We start from the raw sequence: 22398 nt of genomic DNA on the forward strand, positions 1-22398 counted from the left end.
TTTATTTAAATATTTTCTTAATTAAAATAAAATTAATAAAAGAAAATAACTCTCCCTCTCTCTCATCTGAATTTTATCTGAAAATTGATTACCACCATCGTTAATGAACTCGAACATGTCATAAACTCAAGAACATCTTCCCCACTGCCATTGTTGGACCACCATCCATCACCACCACCGTTTTCCACCACCACAGTCCGCTGCCACCACCGTCCACTACCTCCATCTCCGACTAAATGTTTTCTACTTTCACAATCTAAAATGAAATTAAGACTTTTAATGTCATTCCCATGTTCAATGTATGATCGGGCAATGGATAAACACGTATGAACACAAGGCAGCAGAAGGAACGGAAGCGTCATTGCAAGTAGAGGAGAAATCGAACACCAAATTCGATTTTGGGGGGTTCGATCCTTGGTTCCTTGCTTGTCGAAGGCCAAAAAAGGGACCAGGGAGGTATCGGCGATTGCAGATCGTGAGGAGGGAGAAGTTTCCAGGTGGAAAGAAACAGCGAGCGGCTGTGATTTCGAAGTGTTGTGCATGAGTAAGGGGAAACACCCTCGTTGTTTGAGTGAACCAAAGAAGGGAAGAAGAACAGGGCAGTGAGGCTGTCGTCGAACTTGGTGGGTTCAGCGAGGGCTGCTAAAGCAGCTCTTGGTTGCTTGTTTCTGCTCCAGCTGAGGATCACGAGGGGGAGGAGGGAAGGAGCGATGAAACATCAGTGCAGGTGGGGAGGCTCGTAGGTTGGTCGAATGCTTACAGGTTGTTTACTTCTTCTTCTTCGTTTTTTTGATAAAAATTGATAGGGTTAAGTAGGTGTTTGGGATTGATTCTTGACAGAAATTTATGAACGGAAATGATTTTTGGGGTTAATGTTTTATAGGGGATCCATGGGTGTTTGTTTGTTTTTCTTGATAGAAATCGATGAGTTTAAATCAATAGCTTTAGGTTGGTGTTTCGTTTTGCTTGATAGAAATCGATAGGTTTAAATTCAATTTTGGTGTTTAGGAATGTATGAAGTTTGAAGAACATCATCCGAGTTTCCAAGAAACAAGAGAGAGAAGAGTGAATCTTGGAAGTCTGGAACCCTTGATCGAGAGAGAGAGAGAGAGAGAGAGAGAGAAAGAATTATTTCCTTTTTTAATTTTATTTTAATTATTAAATAAATAAATAACTGAAAAAAAACAAAAAAGAAGGGTAAAATCGTCATTACGAAAATTGTTAAAGTAAATTGGACCAAACTCGCAAGAAAATGAAAATTTTGGACCTGTGGTGCTAGTCCAAAACTTTTTAGACCAAAGTCGCAATTTTCAGCAAACCACAGGAACCATTTGTGCAGTTTTGTCAAATTAGATATTTCATTGAAAAACGGTGAAATTAAACACCATGAAACGTAGCATTCGAAAAAAAACAATATTCTTTGAAAATTAAATAAAAGAACTAAAAAAAAATAAAAACTCTCCAGAATGGCAGTACTCTGGAATAATAGTATCGGAGAAAATTATTATTTTTCAAAAACAGAAAAATGATGGTTATTTTTGTTCTTTTATAATGGTGGTATTTTTCTCCTTATACCACTAGCATGGTATTAACATTTCATATTGATGTCAATTTGTTATGAATAGATGACTTAGATGTTCACACGTAACATATCTTTCTTGCTATTTAATCCTAAATTCATCTTCTCTCTTAGACGACTTTATTTTTGAGTTGGACACATTTGGTCCTTGTATTTTTTTCATTTGCTTTCTTTTGATCCTTATAGCACAAATGCCGCATTGAGGATGCATACTGATGTTGATTGATAATAATTAGATTATGTAGGTGGACCAAATGACTATAACTTGTAATAAGAGGCGGACCAAACGGCTATAGTCTATATCTATTATTTGATTGACTAATCCTTTATATTGGAATGGTTGAAGAGTAAAATCACTTTATATTATAATTTTGCAGTTAAATTTTTTTAGTTTGTAAAATCAGTTTATTTAAATTTTATTTTATTATAACAACTTGCATATGTTAAAAAAACAGACTTTTATTATATAATAAAAGTTTGTTTTTTTAACATATGCAAGTTGTTATAATAAAATAAAATTTAAATAAACTGATTTTACAAAATAAAAAAATTTAACTACAAAATTATAATATAAAGTGATTTTACATAATTTTTGTCGTCATAAAATTTATGACCGTTAACAAATGTGAACGTTATAATTATTTTTAAAAATTCTAAACATGACCCGATAAAAGTAGATATATATCCAAATCCAACATAAAACTTCATTACAAAAACAAAGACACTTTCATAGTCTCACTCTAACGTGATGATGATAATTTCTAATTAAAAGGGAGTATGTTTGTTCTATCACTATCATTGACTCGTTGTTTATACCTTCACTACAAGAAAACTTCAATCTGCTTTGTGAATGAAGTTTTCTTTCAAATTATCTCACCTATGTATTCCTACAAATTATTGTTTTAGATTCATCGGTTATCCAACACAAATTATCTACTAATCAAAACATTAATTAGTTGAAGTATATAAACTGCAAGCATAATGCATATGGTTGACTATAGTAGTATAATACTCGATCTTTTTAACTTTTAACTTTCTTTTAGAATCCAATAAATTACAAATTTACAAATATCCGATATCTACATATAAACATTATTCATAGTCTGTTGGTGTTATATTTAATTTGGGCCTATGTATTTGGATCCTGAAATTTATAGTAACAAATCCCGAATCTCAGTGAGTATCGAACATGATGAAAGGATCCAACACAGAACCCTAGAAATCTGAGTATAAATAATCTTTTATTCTTATTGGTAAAAACAAACACTGCTCTCGACAGCGACTGTACTGTGTTTCTGTGTCTGAATCTTAGTATTTCAAAAAGAAAGAATCCAGATCAATGGCCGACAGAATCCAAAACCTCAACAGTAGCCGCCATGCTTCTTCTTCAACGGTGCGAATCGTTGACAGCCAATGGGAGGCGGAGATAACAAGGGCATATGGGGTCGTTAATAAGCGGCCGCGGTTCATCGAGTCATCGTCGCAGCCGCAGCCTCAAAGGCCGATTCAGCATGCACGAAGGAACCGGCGAACCACTCGATCTACTGCGATGAACCAAGAGGTGGATATGGTTCCCTTGGAAGTGGTGGATTCCGATTCCGATTCAAATTCCGATCCTCAACGACTTGAGGCGGAAGACAAAGGGGCAGATGGTGTACCGGAGGTTGCAGGTGAAGCAATTCCGATTGTGGCCACCGATCCAGACTTGCTAAATTGCAGTATCTGTCATTATCCGTTGTGTACGCCGATCTTCCTGGTAATTCCAACATCTAATCTAGCTAAACCTTGCGCTGCTAATTCAACAAGATCAGAAGAAACATTGTTCATTGCATATATCATTTAATTTGGTTTCTGTTGTAGTGTGATGATGGGCATACATCATGCTATACTTGCCTAATCCGTTCAGAGAACAAGTGTCCTTCATGCAGCGTTCCAAAGGGCTTTAAGCATTGTCGAGGAATGGAAAAGCTGATAGCATCACTGCGAGTAGAGTGCAAGAACAAGAAGTTTGGATGCCAAGAGATATTGATGAACCACAAGAGAGCCAAGCATGAAAACATATGTCCGCATACATTATGTTTCTGTCCTGATTCCTCCTGCGGCTTGGCCGCTTCTTGCAAGCTCCTGTACAACCATTTCAGTCGCCATCACTCTGCTATTCAATTCGTCTACAATGCCGTCTTCAATCTTCGTGTTGAAACAACCCAGAAGCACGTCATTCTTCAGGAACGGAATGAAAAGGTTATCTTCATCGTCAACCATGATGTTGTAGGACATGGAAGAGTCTTCAATGTCGACTGCGTAGGACCAGACACATTTAAGAATGGTTTTGTGTATCGGCTGACTGTGAAATCCATGGACGCATGTTTATCGATGGAGTGTGTACCCGAAGTCTCCACAAAGTGGAAGGAACATACTCCTGATAACAACTATTTAACCATCCCATCTCGTATAACGGGATTCGGCCTGCAAGTGTGCATCAAGAAAGCTCAAAAAGAGTCATGGTCTTTTAAAGGAAACGGATTTTAGTCGAATACAGTATAATAATAGTATATATATACCTTAGTCGTTGTTTTCTAGAATTTATTGGTGTTCATTATACTGTTTTCTTTTTTCATTAAGTTCAATTAATCCATCACTCAAAAGAAATGTAATTAGTTTTGATTTGTCAAAGTTGATGAAAATCTTATATAATATGTAAAGAAGGCTGCAACGAAATATCAATTACTCAAAAGAAAAAAATATCATACTAATCTCACTATAAATATTTAAACATCGATCCTTACCAAAATAGTCTATGTTCAGGCATATGCATTTAGCTTCAACATTGGGCTATCCAACATGTCTAGCTAGACCGGTGACTAGCACTGAGATTTATTGTTTTCTTGAAAAAAGTTATAATAAACATCAAGTTATTCACCATATGAAGTTTAAGCATATACATTAAACTTGAAGTCTACATACCATAATCAATACTATATGATAGTGTATTAATAATGAAGAATATAATTTTTAAGTAATTTACTCTTAGATATATGATAAATCTTACTTTGTGATGAAGCATAGCTTACACAATGTAGATAAAACAAAACTTACACTTGAAATGCAATGAACACTTAACATGGTAGAAAAAGCTTGTAGCTTCAACTTTGATTAGTATTGTCCATGTTGGAGCGAGAACACAAATTTTCTCAGCGCTTGGTGCTATGTTTTTCGTTTTTGTCATTGGGGAAAGATATGTTTTTCGGTGTTTCATTTGCACATGCGGATTTAAGTAGCAATGCGATAACGGCTAAATTGTAATTATATTTAAAATCCAACGATCAAACTACAACGGTAACATATATTAACAGTCATATTTTCAAATTGAGCTTTAAAATCCAACGGTCACACTACAATGGTAACATATTTTAACGGAAATATTTTCAAATTGAGCCAAGATAAAGTATGTATATTAAGGGTGGACACTGGAGGAGTAAATGATGTCTAGGGAATTTATTAAATGAACACTCTTTTAATATTTTAGATGGACACATCATTGTATTTTTTTTTTTAATTCAATCAAATATTGTACATTTAAAATTCTTTTCGGTTGCTGGTTTGCATTGGATACTTCACTTGGGTGTTGTTTGTTTTTTGAAAGACAAAACATCTGCAGTTTGCGGACCATATCTGCAAACATATGCAGTAGAAGAGGTGGACTAAACGTTTGTAGTCTGCAAGAAGAAGACTGTTTGTTTTTTAACGTCTGCAGTCTAGTGAAATAAACTAAAATTTTAATAAAATTATTTTTTATACTTAAAAGACTTTTTCAACACAAAAATTTTAAATAATTTTTTTTATAACGCTATAATATAAATCATATATAAATCCTACAACCAAAAAAAAAATTTAAAATTATACAACATTAAAACATAAATCTAACCTCTAAAAGCAATTATTTTCAAATCATACAATATTACAACACTCAAACATAAATCTAACCTCTAAAATCTATTATTTTCAAATTATACAACAATGAAATATAAATCAAACCTCAAATCTTTTTGACGTCACATGGAAACAAAGTTGCAATTCATGAATCATTCCTCACACTAGCTAGTGTTCTAATTTCACTTATTATACAAATGTTTATAACTTATAGGGTTCTCTATACATGTTACAAAAACATTTCATCAAATAGTAACCTGAATCCATTAGTCATTTGTGGTTATAGAATGTGAGCCTTTATCAAATAGCTTTCCTGCATCCATGAGTCACTAATTAATACCAATGAACTACAAAATATATGAATTACAAGCATTAAAACATCATATATGAAATACTATTCCAACAACAATAAAGCCTAATTTCACTTAAAACATAATTTCCAACGGCTATATACATCTAATTTCAATTGAAAATGTAATTTTCAGCAACAATAACAACTAATTTAAACTAAAATGTGATTTCCAACAAAAATATATACATCAAATTTCAGCTAAAATGTGATTTCCAGCAATAATAACAACTAATTTCAACAAATCGAACAACATTTTTCATATTTCAGCAAAGTATATATATTTTCAGTAAATAAATATGATTTCCATCACCTATGAACATCTAATCTCAGCAAATAAATCCGATTTTCAGTGAATGTATATATGATTTTCATGTTTCAGCAAACTAATGTGATTTCAGTATCAATAACATCTGATTTCTAGCAAGTACAACAAACCCTAGAAGATACCATTTGATTTCAGGGAAAATGTTCTTACCAATGGCAATAGAGGTCTGAGACGATGATGATAGAGACACAGTGGGCATGATAGGTGGCGATGGAGACGGAGGGCACGACTGGCGGCGGTGAACAGCATGAACGATTGCATAGCATATGAGAAATCCGGCAACAATGAAGTGCGTCTGTGGTGCGGTCGGTCATGAGGAAAAAGACGGTCCTAGTCTAAGCGTCGGCAGCACGAGGAGGAGGAGAGAGGTTGAAGAAGACCGATGGAGATAAGCATCGATGGAGGGGGAGGCGTAGATGTATGTTGGTTGTTGGAGGCACTGAGAAAAAATTAAGCGTGTTTTTTTTTTAGATTAAAGAGGGGTGCAGACCTTAGAAGACATTGGTCCATGTCTGCGCCAAGAAGACCTCGCGCAGACATTTTGAAGTCTGTACACTTTTAAAAAACAAACATTCTGCGAGGGTATATGTTTGCGCGTCGTCTGCGCGGCGCAGACAGAAGTTGTCACGCAGATCTGCAGAGAAAAAACAAACAACACCTTAGAATTGTAAGGTCCCATTCTAGCAATTCTCTTCGGTTGTTGTTGGGATGGTAAGTTTCACAGCTCATCGGGGAATTGCCCTTAGAAAAGAAATCTTCTTTTAGCCATCATCTACGTCTATCTTTTGTGTGTTTAGCGTGCTCGAAATGACAAAGTTGTCAACAAAATGTGTCTCTACTTCAAAATTGGAGGATAATATTATCACTTTGGTGTTTAGTTGGGTAAACATAGGAGGAAATACGAGAACTGTAACTGGGCTATTTGGTATGATTATGCTTCAGTATTTTGTAATTGTTTTTGTACTTTTCTTTTTATTATCCATCTCTCCTTTTAGTGGTGGCTTTTAATATGATTCCGCTGTTTCAAAAAAAAAAAAATACCAACGGTAATTATATGAAATTAATCTAACAATCACCAAAAATCCATGTTATTACTTTAATTGCTCTATGTAATTTTAGAGATGGTACATCTCCTACCGTTGTCGTTGTTTACTATATAACCCTTGATTTTGAGTTTTCCGGATACTACATTCATGTTTTTTGGGTTTATCTCCATCATTATTGCCTTTTTTTTCTTTAATGCAGCCGCTATTGACAACTTCATCGGTTGTCTACTCTCTACCCTTCTTCGGTCGACTATATCGCTACATCAACATACATATACTTTATAACTGGTATCATTTTTGAAAGAAAATTACATAGTTTCTTTTATGCTATAAGTTATTAATATTTGAGAGGCCATTAATAATTCATTAATTTTACTGAGTAATAACTTCAAATGTAGAATAGGTAAAATATGATATTAAGTCATTAGTTTTCTTATTTATTTATTTTTTTTATGTTTGATTTCTGGTCTTATATTATAATTATATTTGTCCTATATTCTTATTCTTCTTTAATTCTTATCAAGGAAGAGGCCACCAAATTAAAGGAGGTATTTGTTTGCTTTTCCTGTTAAAAGTGCTAGTCTCTTTAATAACTATTTTAAAGATGTTTTTAAGAATAGGAGAAGACAATGTTCTTTCATAAGCTCTTTAGCTATTCGCTTGCCATAAAGAAAGAATGAATTGATCATCCGAACCAATTAGTTTGATGTCTTATTTGGTAAGAAAGAATTAGATACTCTTTATGATGAAATGTGATACTGTCCTAATCAAACCAGATGTAAGGTCAATGATTTTGCTTAATTAAGGGTTAAGGCTCTTGGCATAAAGGCTCTTATTCCTTCAGTATTGGACTTTGAGGCCGCTCAACCTGACTCGATAGCCTTAATTTTTTTTATTCTTTTGTTTTGTAAATGTAAGTAAACTACACATACATGAGTTTAAATACTGAATTCTTCCATATTAAAACATGAATATATAAAAATCGATTTTTTTAAAGAATTAATGAATTATGATTTATCAAATACTAGGTATAACAAGTGTACTACATGGTAGACAAATCAAAATAATATTTAATAATAGCAAAAATATAGTTGTCTTATGAAACTAATATTTTATGTCTTCATGAATCTATACTTGAGAGAATAACACTTTATTTTTTTTAAAATGCAAAATATAAGAAAAATTGAAAGTACGGTGATGTATAAATATAAGTATTGTATTCTAAAAGTACATTGGTATAATCGAAATGGATTTCGTTTATTTTACGCAAAACAACCACACAAACATATAAACAAATACATGCACATGGAATAAGATTTTGTTCGATCAAAAAGACGAAAATTATGACTTATGAAACTACATTGAAAGATTAAGTCAAGGAATAAGAAAAAAACTAAAGGATTAAGTTATTAAAATGTTTTTTTTTCCAAAAAAAAAAATAAAGAAACATGAACCATTCACCTTTATAATAGCAATGAGCTTTCAATGTACATTGTTGCTTTAGGGTATTTTGCAAAATAACTTATTTATTTTACAATGCTATATTTGATAATTTCTTTCTCAAATATCTAGAAAAGTTTTGACATGGTGAAAAAAAAAATCATCTTATAAAGTACAATGCTATAAAATGATTGCTTCTGGATGTACAATGTTATATTTGATAGTACATGTTTATTTCACCCTCGAGTCTATTCCAACTCCTTCGGTATCTTTCAACCGGTACGGGTCTTTTTCACCCCCGAATCTATTTCAACTCCGTGGGTATCTTTCAACCGATACAAGTATATTTCACCCTCACATCTAAGTATACAATCATATCGGTAAAAGTCAAAAAGACAACAAGCACATACTAGCATATCAACAAGTGTCATGAGGACAACTATCATTCTACAAACATAATCCAGTTGGCCGTCATTGGTGCATTTGACCCCCGCGTACAGTGAAGAGACTCACCTCTCAGTTGATACTCATCTGCCTCTACTCTCACTGCCAGAAATACCAATGCTACACACCACCTGTACCATTACAAATGGTAACCATCGGCTCTTCTTCCAAGACTATGAGTTTGACCAAATGTCAACTCAAGTCAGAAGTCGACGGTCAACATTGAATTTAGTTAACCGTCATGTCATGGCCATCCATGGCCACGTTGTGGCCTTCATACATCGAAACAACGTGCTTTTTCCTAGTCACCACATCGTGGCGACCTAAGGCCACGCTGTGGGCACTGAGTTTCAAACAACTTAATGGGTTAAGCCGTTTTCCTCTATTACAAGAGCTCTAAAGCTCATATATTGTCTGAAATATGGTCTAGAATGATAAAGTTTCCAACTTTATCAATTAGAACCACCTCAAAAGTCAAAAATCTCAAACCCTAGTCCAATAAAGCTAAATTCAACAATGTCATAACCATTAAGCCCTTAATCCAAAAAAGTCCCTAACCCAACCACTCTAGAAGGGTTTCCAATACCAAATCTGACATAAAGGTAGGTGCTTTATAGACATGCATGTCCAATGCATGCCTTGAAGCCATAATTGGTCCAAAATATGGGTTTTTGATAAAAATCCCATGCATGGCTAAAAAAACTCTACTATACTTCAGATCCAAACCCACAACCATACTAAATGTTCCAAAGATTCATAAAGTCATAACCTTTATGAAGTCTCACCATTCCAACTATCAAGAACAAGAAGATTATGGGCTAAAACTTAAGATCTAGCAATCTAGCATGAGAAAAACCGAGTATTGGACACTTAAAAAGGTCGAGAAGAGTGCTAGGATGAAGAATGGAGACTTGCTTACTAGATCTTAACTTCCTTTTTCTTCTTTGTCTTTTTAAATATTCCAAGAGCACCAAAAATGGCTTCAATAATGAGGGAAAGAGGATTGGCTTTTCTTTTGTAACATCCCGGAATATCAAGAGTAAAGTTGAAGGGCTAAAAGTGTAAATTGGAAAGGGCAACTCGGCGAGTCCACGAGTGGACTCGGCGAGTAGGGTCGCGATTTTGGTCGCGTGTTAAGTGGCCAACTCGGCGAGTTGGCGGCTGGACTCGGCGAGTTGGTGCTGAGTGGAGAAAACCCTAATTTCGGAGGATGAACCCTATATAAAGGACATTATACCCTCTCCCCAGCCTCCTTACCTTCCTTTGAAGTCCAGAAAACTCTAGCAATGCAATTGTGAAGGATTTGAGTGCAATTGAGCCTTGGAGAAGAGATTTGGAGGAAGATCTTGGAGAGTTAGGAGGCTTGGAGCAAGGGGCTTTGCTTAGATTCAGATTTGATTGCTGTTGGGGCTTCCTTTTAATGTATTATCTTGTTCTTGGGCTGCTATTAATCTAGATTCATCATTTTTGGGATGTATGGGAGGTTTAGCTTGTGGTATTTTGAGTTTGAACAATAGATCTGAGGTTGCTACCTCAGATCTGGAATAGAGAAGGTCTAAAGTGCACTAAAGTCCCTGTTCTTGAGTGATTGGTGAAGCCATCTTGTCCCAAACCCTAGCCCTAGAGTGTAAAATGCCTAGATCTCCTTGGATTCATGTAAAGTTTGCCACTTTACGTGATGGATGGGTTGTAGGAGGGTAGATCTACGTTTTGGATCAATTGCATGGCCTGGAAGGCTTCTGTATGGGGTGAGATCTAGAGGCACTCGGCGAGTCACAAAGGTGTACTCGGCGAGTTGCTTGAAGATGGACTGAAACTTGGCGAGTTGGAAGAATAACTCGGCGAGTAGGTTGAAGATAGCCTTAGACTCGGCGAGTCTGCTCTTGGACTCGGTGAGTCTGGTCGCGAGGTCTTGCTCCTTTTTCAGGGTGAGCTGTGTATCAGTGAGTCAAGGGATGACTCGGTGAGTCGAGTGAAGTAGGACTCAGAGTTGTTGGACTCGGCGAGTCTCAGGGTGACTCGGCGAGTTGAGTCGCGACGTGTGAGAGATTCTGAGGATGGGGACTCGGCGAGTCATCGAGTTGACTCGGCGAGTAGAGTCAGTCAGGGGTTGACTTTTTCTTTTCTTTGACCAAGGGTTGACCAGTTGATTTCAGGGGCATTTTGGTAATTGTTGGCTTTTGTTTTGAGTTCAGAGTCTTGGTGTTGGCCAGTGTTGGAGATCGTATCAGTGGTTGGAGTAGCTTGTTTTTATCTATTCAGTCGGCAATTTCGAGGTGAGTTATCCTCACTATATCAACAGGGTATAAGGCACCAAGGCCGGCCCTTTATCGGATTGAGATCCGAGTATTTGTTGTTATGTTATTGCTTTGATATGTTTGCATCCTGGTAGTTAGGATGGTATATGTTAGAGACCTGGTTGAGGTCGGTATCCTGTTATGTAGGGTGATGCTATGCTAGTGACCAGTTAGGTCGGTATCCTGGTTAGAATGATGATATGTTATGTGATTTGCTTGATCGGCTTGTTGACTGTGAATTGTTATATGATTGTATGTTTATGTGCACATGGTTGTTTGGATTGGAGTTGGGTTGAGGCGGGCCCTGCTTTTTGCTGTAGGCCAAGATACCCAGGGAGGACCGGTTGTCCCGAAGGCCCAGCGAGCGGTCCGGATAGGCTGTAGGCCCCAAGAGGGCGGACCAGACGTGCCGAGGCTCGGAGAGTGGACCAGGCCGACTGAAGGCCCGATGCGGGCGGACTAGTCATACTGTAGACTCAGAGAGTGGATCAGGTCTATTGAAGGCCCGGAGCGGGAGGACCAATCACACTGCAGACTCGATGTATATGGCTAGACTCGGAGGGTGGACCAGGTGGACTGTTGGCCGGTGCGGCGGACCAGTCACACAGTAGACCCGAAGTGCATGGTTGTTCTGTGATCGGATATGATATGGCATGTTATGCGTGTACGGTATATGTGGTTGGTATTTTGGGGATATCTCACTAAGCTTTCAGGCTTACAGTTGTGGTTTAAAGTTTTTCAGGTTCTAAGGAGACCGTGGCAAGGCGAAGGCGTGATCGTACCGCTCCTCATGTTTATATGTGATGTGATTCTGGGAATACTCTAAATAAATTGTATTGAAAACCTTTTTGTAATAATTTAATGAAATCGGGTTGTTTTTGAAAAGTTTAAATTGGTTGGAATTTTATGGTCGTTACAAGTTGGTATCAGAGCCTTGGTTTGAGTGAATTGGAGGAACACTCGTGTGACTCCAGTCTCAAATCAGGGAGAGTTTTTAAAAGAAATATTAAAACGATTTTCAAAATGAGTAAAGGAGGACGTGGAGGTACGATCAGTCGGAGCCAGTAAGTAACCCCAAAATACCATACATGATATTTGTTTTTGAGCTTTGATAGAACAGCATGCTAGTGCTAGGCTAGGGATCTTCAGGATTTCATGATAATGTTGCCTGATTTATGATGCATGTTAGCCTAGGGTGTCCTTGTGGGAGATTTCCAGTGTTCCTCTAGTAGTGAGGGTTGAGCGCTTGTTTTGTATGTTTTACACTAGGGTGTTGTGGTAGTACTTCATACAAATATGGGTAGGTGTGGAAGGTAGTATGGGCCCGTACTACTGAAAGCACAGGACCCATACGTGTATCAGGGAAACCATGACCTCTAGGGTTGGGTTGAGAGTTGGTTCCCGGGTTAGTGGGAAGTGTCTGAGATTTTCTGGTGTTTTTCAGTATGGAGATTCCGAGGCATGCTGGGAGTGGATCCGGGTCAGGATCGGAAGTAGGAGAGGGAGTTCCAGGCAGGTCTGTACCGCCCGAGGTTATTGGTCAGATGAGCACGTGCGAGTTGGATGCGAGGATTCGCGAGATCTTGCATGATGAGGTTGTTGCGTTGTTCCGGGCTGAGTTGCCGGAACTGTTTGGGTCGATCAAGACCGCCATGGTTGAGTATTTTGATAAACGCTATGCAGCTCTCACAGAGACGGCTGCCGTAGCAGCTACAACGACTGTAGTAGCGGTAGGGGGAGGAGCCGGTCGGGGTTTTCAGTATCGGGACTTCGATAATACGAAGCCTCCTACTTTTGATGGAGTTCAGGACCCGATCGTTGCTATAAGTGTTGGATTAGTGTCTAAGTCCATAACTATTTTGGTATGTACTTGACCCGATGGTGCATGGTCCTTTTGGGTTGCCTTCACCAAAGCAACTTGATTGGAGAAATATATATAGAGAGAGAGGATAATATGATTTATTAATATGTTATAAGAATAATATATTAAAGGAGAAATCATATTTGTTTAATTAATATTGGTCGATAATTAATTAAGAATTAGTTTTGTGATCAAATGTAATTAATTAAACTTGAGGGGCTGAATTGTAATTATGTGATAGTTACAAAATAAGGTAAGGATTATCTTATATGTATGGTGAACGAATTTAAGGTTGGAAAGCCTTAGAATTCGAGTATGATAAGGATTCAAGGATTATCTTATTGGTTGCTTAATGGATAATCAACTAGATAAGGATAATGACTGAAACCCTATCTCTACACCTATATAAACACCCCTAGGGTTATGAATTCGTGTATCCCTTCCCAAGAAGCCCTACATACGAATTCTAACCTCCCTCCTCTCTCCTTATACCTTCTCCACTTGCTTATGGTGTTTGTGAGCCATTAGAGGAGTGACACTTGTGACTCTCTGCTTTCCAAGGTCAATTCAAGGAGGAATTGGATTGTTATTGCTACATAACAATCAAGGTATGTTCTTAAACCTATTTACATGTGAATTCTGATTTCCATATGCTAGAATTAGGGTTCAAGTCTTGGATTCAAAGTATGTACAATAGAGAAACCTAGATCCGAGCTTTAGGGTTTGTATGAGCACATAGGATGTCTTATGACCAAAACCCATCAGTGGTATCAGAGCCTTGATTGGTTTCTATTGTATTGATGCTTGTTGTAACTGAAAAATTCGATTTTTTGCATTCTGGAGGCTGGACTCGCCGAGTCCATGGCTGAACTCGCCGAGTCCAAGGTGACTCGACGAGTCCAAGGCTGACTCGACGAGTCAACTCGTCAGAAGGAGGGTACTTCGGGATTTCTTGCTGTTTTTGCTTATGGATAATTACCTTATCATGTTAGATTAATATTAATCCGATTATATGATATATTTGACTATATTTTTAATCTAATTGAAGATATTTATCAATTAATAGGATAATTGTTTCCTTATAAGATAATTGATTAATTATTTTAAGTAAATTGATAAATTATTTTGCAAGAGATCATCAAATATGGATAATTATGTGATTAAATGTTAATTTGAATTATTTGTTATTTGATCCTTGTTGTTGTGAAAAGTTTCATATTTGGCCCTTTAGGTTTTATAGTTTAAATTTGAACCCCAAAAGTTTTGTTGTTTTGAAATTTAAATAGTTGAAACCTTAATGTTTTGAAAAAGGTTTCAAAACTTGCCCTCAAGTTTTGGAATTTAAATTTTGATTTAAATAGTTTAATTTTGATGCATATTTAAATTCTAAACCCTTATGGTTTGAAATGTTTCAAAACTTGCCCTCAAGTTTTGGAATTTAAAAGTTGATTAAAAGTTTAATTAGGAATGTTAAATTCTAAAACATCTAAGTAATTTTGAAAATGTTCAAATCACACCCTTATGGTTTTATTAACTAATTAAGGTGTTTAATTAAAGAGGTTTAATAAATCCATAAAAGTTTAGGTTTACAATTTAAGTAAACTAAAAGTATAATTGTTAAATTGAACCACCTAATATTTTAAAAGTGTAAAATACACCCTATACTATATAACATTAAAAGTCTAACATTATATATGTATAACTAAAAGTCAGTTTTACCGTTAGTAGGCCTCATTCACGAAGCTGGTCTATAAGGGGTGTTTAAGGAAATTGCCTATAAAATGGCGATTGAATGGGTATCCACTCTTACCCACCGCACTCTTGACTAGTGGAGGGTCGTTAGCCGAACGGGTAGGATAGGACGAAACCTTCCATTATAAGTATAATGAATTATCAAGTAACTAAATGTTTTATAAAATTCCCAATCTTAGTTACTTAGGCAAAAGTGAATTGATGCAATTCCATGAAATTACACTTTGTGCCCTTGCGAAGACGTTAGTGGAGCGTGTGTGGTTAACCGGCACACTAAATGGGTCTAAGCAAAGGTAGCAAAGGGTGACTCAATGTTTGTCATAGTTCGGTGGAGCGTGTGTGGTTTACCGGCACATCGAATAGGTGACTGTAACATGTGAGGGCACCATGTAGTTTGCATGGTTATTCACACCCGCTTTGTGATCCTCGGCATCCCAGTCACAAACAAGAGGGGCATATCGAGATATAAACATGCCATTGAAAGTTCAATGTATCTCAAAGGATCTAGGAGTTTTCATAGATTTAAAACTTAAATTTCTTTTTCGTTTTTCATGGTGGAAATTAGTGAATCGTCATTCACTTACCTTCAAATGTTCTGCAATTTGGGTTACGGCATCCCTCTCCCGAGTTGTAGAATATTGTGTTGGGTCCTAGCCTTAGTATCTCATTTGGGTGATTTACTAAGGACTCAATCTATCAACTAACTTGAATTCGTTTTTCTCCCGTTTTGTAGATGTCAAAGTTCGACAACTATGGTCTTCCCAAATCCCGTGGAACAAGCATTCCACATGAAGATGGTATTCCACGATTCGATCGAGGAACAAGAAATCATGCTTCACTTCCTCCTCCTCCTCCTATTGTTCTCCCCAACCCACAAGATCGAAGAATTGAAAGGTTCAATATCACTAAAGCCCTGTTGGAAATGAAACATGAAGATGGTAAACCCGTGTGTGCCCACGTTCTAGGAATGAAATCACACATTGATAGGTTGAAAATGTTGGGTGTGTCATTCCCGAATGAGTTGGCTGTGAATTGGGTTTTGCAGTCACTTCCTGAATCATATAATGAGTTCAAAAGAAAGTATTATATGATGAATCATGACGACAACCTCATTGACCTAACTTACATGCTCATTGCTGCTGAATCAGAAATGATTTGGCAAAGCAATGGAGTGTATTTGTTGGGAGAGTCAACCGACCATACTTCCGAGGACGTTCTAGGAGAACCGACCTGCGTTTGCTGCCAAAAGAAAGGGCGTTGGATACAAGTCTGCCCAAAAAGCCTGAAGAGTCCAGAAGCTGGGAGAGTCAAAGAGTATGGCTGCGCTTCAGGTAAAATCCACTATCTAACTCCATTAAGTTCCTATTCATTAATTCTTAATACATAATGTAATAAGATTGCATTTGAATGTTTTACAGGATCGGTGAAAAGAAAGGAAGCTTGGTGAAAGAGCAAGATGAATCTAATCACAAGGAATGGATCTTGATCGCATGGACTTGAAGATTAGATTTTGATCTTAGATAGTTATGATAGAGTTGTTAGAAATTTTCTTTTGTACATAGTTTTCAATGAATTTTGCATTGTAAGGACAAATTTTTCCGCTGCTTTTATAAATAAAATAAATTTTGTTTGACTTATTTATTTATTTGTTTATTTCCTTACAATGAAATCGTTATGAAAATTGATGTTCGAATATTTCTACAACGAATGGATATGATTCTTAGTTATGTTATTTATGGAAATGTCAAGAATTTACCAAATAGGGAGAGTTTCTCATCGCCCAATGTTTCAATTGGACAGAAATTTGGAATCATGCAACTTGGTTGCACGATGAATGAGAAATTTCATATTTGGAAATTAGACAAATTCATTGACAAAGTGTCAAGTGAAGGACTAGGAAATCGAGTACACAAAGTTGTGTGTTGATCAAGTTCACCATAAGAGTAACAAAGATATTCGTCATGATTTACTAAAAGGCTTAGTAAATATGATTATACTTACAAGATTAAGTGCAATTCTAAATTGATTAAAGGGTTTAGATCAATGGTAGAACGAATAAGAAGAATCATATAGGCAGAAAGATAAAAGTTTCTCCATTCTAAGAAGATGGGAGAGTACCTTTTATGCTTTATGATAGGTCTTAATGATTAAGAACCATATCTCAATTGATCCTCTAAGTGAGTCTTAGTACAATTGTATGTCTTAGAAGAGGAATCAAGAATTGAAGAAATGGTTAAATCAATAAGTCAATCATACTTCGTTCCAATAACAAGTCTTAAAGTTAAGATTGTGACATTGAGTGAAAAGTCTTAAGAAGGTTTGAAACATTCATCAAATGTGGAAAGTTGTGATGTCTTGGATAAGACAAAGACCAACTAGGACCAATTTATGAAGAGTTTTGATAAAAGCTACACTAACTCTTGAATATTTGTTTGTCAAGAAATGTTTTGACAAGAGAATCATATATGTCAAGGAGTCAGTGGGAGTCTTAATGGTCTTGAAAGGTTTCAAGAACAAATCAAATAAACCTTATCAATCATCACTAGCACACGAGTTGAGGTTTACAACCTATCGTGTTGACATTATTTTGATTATGTGCTGTTCCAATTGAGTTAATTATGCATATGAGTTCTATGGGTTCTCATCTTGAATGCATAAAAGGCAAGGCACCTTAATCAATGAAAGGTACATTGATAAGAAAGGGTGAGATGCTTAACTACTTGGAAGACGTGATGGGCAGCTGTGCTACCATGAGGCAAGAAATCAAGATTAAGAAAGTTCGATCCATATGAGTTTGAATTTGTCGTAAACGTTGGTTTTGACAAATTCACATGGATAGGAACATTTACACCGTTTAAAATCTAAGTGTCATAAGATTTCCTCCTTCATGAAAATGATTGTGAGGAAATGCTTTCACTAAGAAAGATTTTAAGAAGATAGTGATTGTAAAATTGCATTCTCGAATTCAATTATGGTTACGGCATCCCTTTCCATAATTTGAATTGTGAGGTTTGGCAATTAGTCTTAATTGTTTAGACACACATATGGACTATCGAAGGCAAATGTGTATAAGTTCAAGAAACCTTGATAAAAGATTATCAAAGCACTATGTATTAGAAACACGGACTTAAGAAATTCAATAGGTATTGTCTTTCTGAAAGCTAAGATGTTTATGAATACATGTCGAAGCTAGTGGGAGCATAAGTGTTATGTTTTATAATAATCATCAAGATAGTGGGAGCATAAAAGTTATGATTGTATGATTATTAAGGAAAGTATTGCAAGGTTAGCAATATTAATTATAGAAAACAAGAGTCATACTTTGCAAAGTCGCAATAGTTGAAGAATTGTTTTGCTATAATTAAGGGAGAGAATATTATGCTTCATTTCAAATCTAAAGGATTAGGTTGAGAAATGTTAATAAATTTAGTCAAAGGTACATAGTGTGTTCTTAAAATTTCGATTATGATTACGGCATCCCTCTTCACAATTCGAATTTTGAGAACATAGCAAATAAAACATTATGCGTCGTGTCCCATATGCTTCGGGTATAGGATCGATTGCAAATGCTTTAATGTTTGACCATTCTAAAATTTTCCAAATGTCGAGCGCATTTAGAGGGAAAAGGGACTAGAATTGGTTTTGACTAAAATAATTAAACAACTATCAAAGGACAATCCAAGTTCGACGAGGATTGGTCGCTTGTGAGTAGTTGGAAGTATAGTATTGGAAAATATGGAAATGTTTCCATATTGGATGGACCATATCGACATCATTATGAATAGATAAGATTCTATTAAGAATGAGTTGTCATATGGAACATATGGAAGTGTGTCCATATTGGGAATTGAATATTGAGAAATCTATGACTAGATTAGAAACTTCTATGCAAAAGGATGTTCAAAGAAAGTACTTTGAGTGAGAGACATCACATCTATAGAATTGTCTTGTAACAATCTCCGATAGAAGACTTTGTAATATCATTGGCAATAGTCTTTGTGACTTTGGTGCAGTGACATTACAAAAGAAATCATTGCATAAAATGTTAGAATCTAGCATATTCTATAAGTAGCAAGAATTTGATATTCTTTAACTTATGAAAAACGGATTTGGAGTTGTGAAATGAGAAGGATTGGAAATGTGTTCAATATGATCTATTTCACAAAGTAAGAACCATAGGTAAACATTGTGTGCATGCTAGGAGCATGAGACAAGTGTTGTAATTCAAGTAAGAAGTTGATTACCCGAAACGACAAATAATGAGTAATCAATATGGTGATAAATAAAAGGCGTTTTATTTATACTCAAAGGTTTGAGGCCATATGGGATTAGTATTATTCTTGTGTTTCACATTTGCATGTTTTGACTTCCAGAATAATTGAGTTTATTAAGAATAATCGAATTATTCAAACGGGCCACAGTCGTTCATATGTTGGAAGTAGGTATGAATGAAGACTGTCGTGAATTGGTGTGTGGATTGTCTAAAAGAGTATTAGACATAAGCAAATGTTTGCTGCAACGTTCATGAGTGCTTATGAATGTGATTTGAGCATTGGATTAAACCCACGCTCACTTGGATCACTCCATGGATTGTATCACGAGTGATTAGTGAGACGATAACATCTTATATTCTTGAAACCGAGATGTGTGAGTTGTATCTTGCGAATCGGTTGCACATTGATAATATGTAAACGCACCAGTAACTTGGTGTTATAAAACATATTGTTGTGTGTGATTCGGTGCGTGAGTACAAGCAAGCATTGTATCAAAGTTTATCCGTTCCTTTTATCCAAAGTAGGATAAAAGCGATATCTTTGGGCCCCTCGATGGTTTAATGATGACAAACGTAAATGCTCGGCCGGGCTAGGGCTAATTTGATTTGTTCAATTAGTCAGTCGTCATAAATCTGAAATCGAGAAGTAGTACAAAGAGAATGATTTGAAATCATATCTCATATGATATCTAGAATGGAGGAATATATGATCCCTTATCTAAGGACACGCGTATTTGATATGATCAGAGTTGACAGCGGCTTTGGAAAGCTACGATTGCAGATCGGGATCCGAAGTCATATGCAGAATAGTTATTAGACTTATCCAAGTGGGAGACTGTTGGATTAGTGTCTAAGTCCATAACTATTTTGGTATGTACTTGACCCGATGGTGCATGGTCCTTTTGGGTTGCCTTCACCAAAGCAACTTGATTGGAGAAATATATATAGAGAGAGAGGATAATATGATTTATTAATATGTTATAAGAATAATATATTAAAGGAGAAATCATATTTGTTTAATTAATATTGGTCGATAATTAATTAAGAATTAGTTTTGTGATCAAATGTAATTAATTAAACTTGAGGGGCTGAATTGTAATTATGTGATAGTTACAAAATAAGGTAAGGATTATCTTATATGTATGGTGAATGAATTTAAGGTTGGAAAGCCTTAGAATTCGAGTATGATAAGGATTCAAGGATTATCTTATTGGTTGCTTAATGGATAATCAACTAGATAAGGATAATGACTGAAACCCTATCTCTACACCTATATAAACACCCCTAGGGTTATGAATTCGTGTATCCCTTCCCAAGAAGCCCTACATACGAATTCTAACCTCCCTCCTCTCTCCTTATACCTTCTCCACTTGCTTATGGTGTTTGTGAGCCATTAGAGGAGTGACACTTGTGACTCTCTGCTTTCCAAGGTCAATTCAAGGAGGAATTGGATTGTTATTGCTACATAACAATCAAGGTATGTTCTTAAACCTATTTACATGTGAATTCTGATTTCCATATGCTAGAATTAGGGTTCAAGTCTTGGATTCAAAGTATGTACAATAGAGAAACCTAGATCCGAGCTTTAGGGTTTGTATGAGCACATAGGATGTCTTATGACCAAAACCCATCAATAAGATGGTTGTCGGATGTGGAGGGGTGTTACTTCACGTGTTCATGCCCTGCTGATCAGAAGGTGAGGTGTGCTTTGAACCTGTTGAGGCTCGGGGCGAAGGATTGGTGGAGATTGACCACGGGGTAATATTCGGATGCGCAGAGGGCTGCGGTTTCATGGGATCAGTTCAAAGAGATGTTCAACACTCATTATGTTCCGTGGGTTGAGATGGAGAGATTAGCTCAGGAATTCCTTGAGCTGAAGCAGGATTCGAAGTCAGTGACTGAGATCACCAGGATGTTCACTGAGAGGGCGATTTTTTGCCCTGAATTCGCTTCGGAGCAGGCTTAGATGTCCCGATATCTGAGTATGCTAAAGAGAGATATCAGACAGTTTGTGTCTAAGCAGAGGTGCGAGACCTTGTTGGAGTTGCAAGAGGCCGCCAGGTGGCGGGAGTTGGACATTGAGTTGCAGTTGCGAGAGCTGAGGCAGGCTCCGGTGCAGTCGCAGCCGGTGGCGAAACGGTCCAAGACCATTGATTCTAGAGTAGGAGATCAGAGCAGCCACACTTGTGGGAAGTGTGGGAAGGGTCACACCGGAGTTTGTAGGTCCGGTGGTGCATGCCGCAAGTGTGGAAAAGAGGGGCACTATGCGAGGGATAAATTCAATTAGGGACGAAATCAAATTACAGATAAATTCAATCAATGTCCTTCCTTAACTTCATATATCATCGATCGATTCATAAACAATTGAGAGAGCGAGAGAAGCGTATATATGCGTCGCCGGCCTTCTTGACGAATTTTGCTTCAACGGCTTTACGATTTTGTCTGATACACATCGTCTCCTTTAACGCATCTAGACCAACGTCCAGTCCCATTGTTATGGAATCAAATTCTTTTGAAACCTCTCTTTTGTTCTGTCAAACCTTTACAACCCGTTCCCGAGTTCAACTTAACAAGAGAAAGAAAAGGAAATGAGTGAAAATGAGAAGAAAATAAAAGAGATTGGTGCTCCCGAGTTTCATTAAAGAGGGGATGTGGAACGAAATAGAGGGAAATGGGAGGATCACTTTCCCTTCTAACTTTCCTTCCGATTTGGGAGGATTTAGAAAGAATGAACAAAATGATTCATTTTCTTCCACTTCTCTCCAACTCGGGAACACGAAAGAATTTTTTTTCCTTTCCTTTCTCTTCTTTTCTCTTGCGACTTTCTTTTCTCTTCTCTTCTTTTCTTTTGTTAAACTCGGAAACGAGGCGTTAGGGTTTAAGAACGAGACTTGATTCTTCCACGGAGGATTTGTATGAAATTGCAATGAGACTTATATTTATCAACATAAATCGATCACAAACATAATTACTCGACTACCATTAAAATGCGTTTGATTACATGAATCTTTAATAGTAGAAATTAATAACAATCATGAAGTAGTTAACAATGATTTGAAGTTGTGGTTAAGCCCACTTTGGTCAGAATGTTTGTGTTCC

General features: G+C 36.5%; 1 protein-coding gene across 1 annotated transcript; it reads left to right on the forward strand.

The window, feature by feature from the left end:
* The first annotated feature begins 3056 nt into the window (after nucleotides 1–3056).
* On the forward strand, nucleotides 3057–4113 carry LOC128132074 (E3 ubiquitin-protein ligase SINA-like 10). The gene is made up of 2 exons (XM_052768117.1): nucleotides 3057–3335; nucleotides 3440–4113. Exons 1-2 carry the CDS (start codon nucleotides 3129–3131, stop codon nucleotides 4106–4108), a joined length of 876 nt encoding a protein of 291 aa, XP_052624077.1. The 5' UTR covers nucleotides 3057–3128; the 3' UTR covers nucleotides 4109–4113.
* The last annotated feature ends 18285 nt before the right edge of the window (nucleotides 4114–22398 follow it).

Source organism: Lactuca sativa, chromosome 2 (genome assembly GCF_002870075.4).
Source record: "Lactuca sativa cultivar Salinas chromosome 2, Lsat_Salinas_v11, whole genome shotgun sequence".
NCBI classification, from domain to species: Eukaryota; Viridiplantae; Streptophyta; class Magnoliopsida; order Asterales; family Asteraceae; genus Lactuca; species Lactuca sativa.

Bases quoted from the DNA above. Each gene is read 5' to 3' on its own strand.
- LOC128132074 (XM_052768117.1), top strand. From the start codon at position 3,129: ATGAACCAAGAGGTGGATATGGTTCCCTTGGAAGTGGTGGATTCCGAT. The intron at 3,336-3,439 runs GTAATTCCAACA...TTTCTGTTGTAG, and splicing joins TGTGTACGCCGATCTTCCTG to TGTGATGATGGGCATACATC.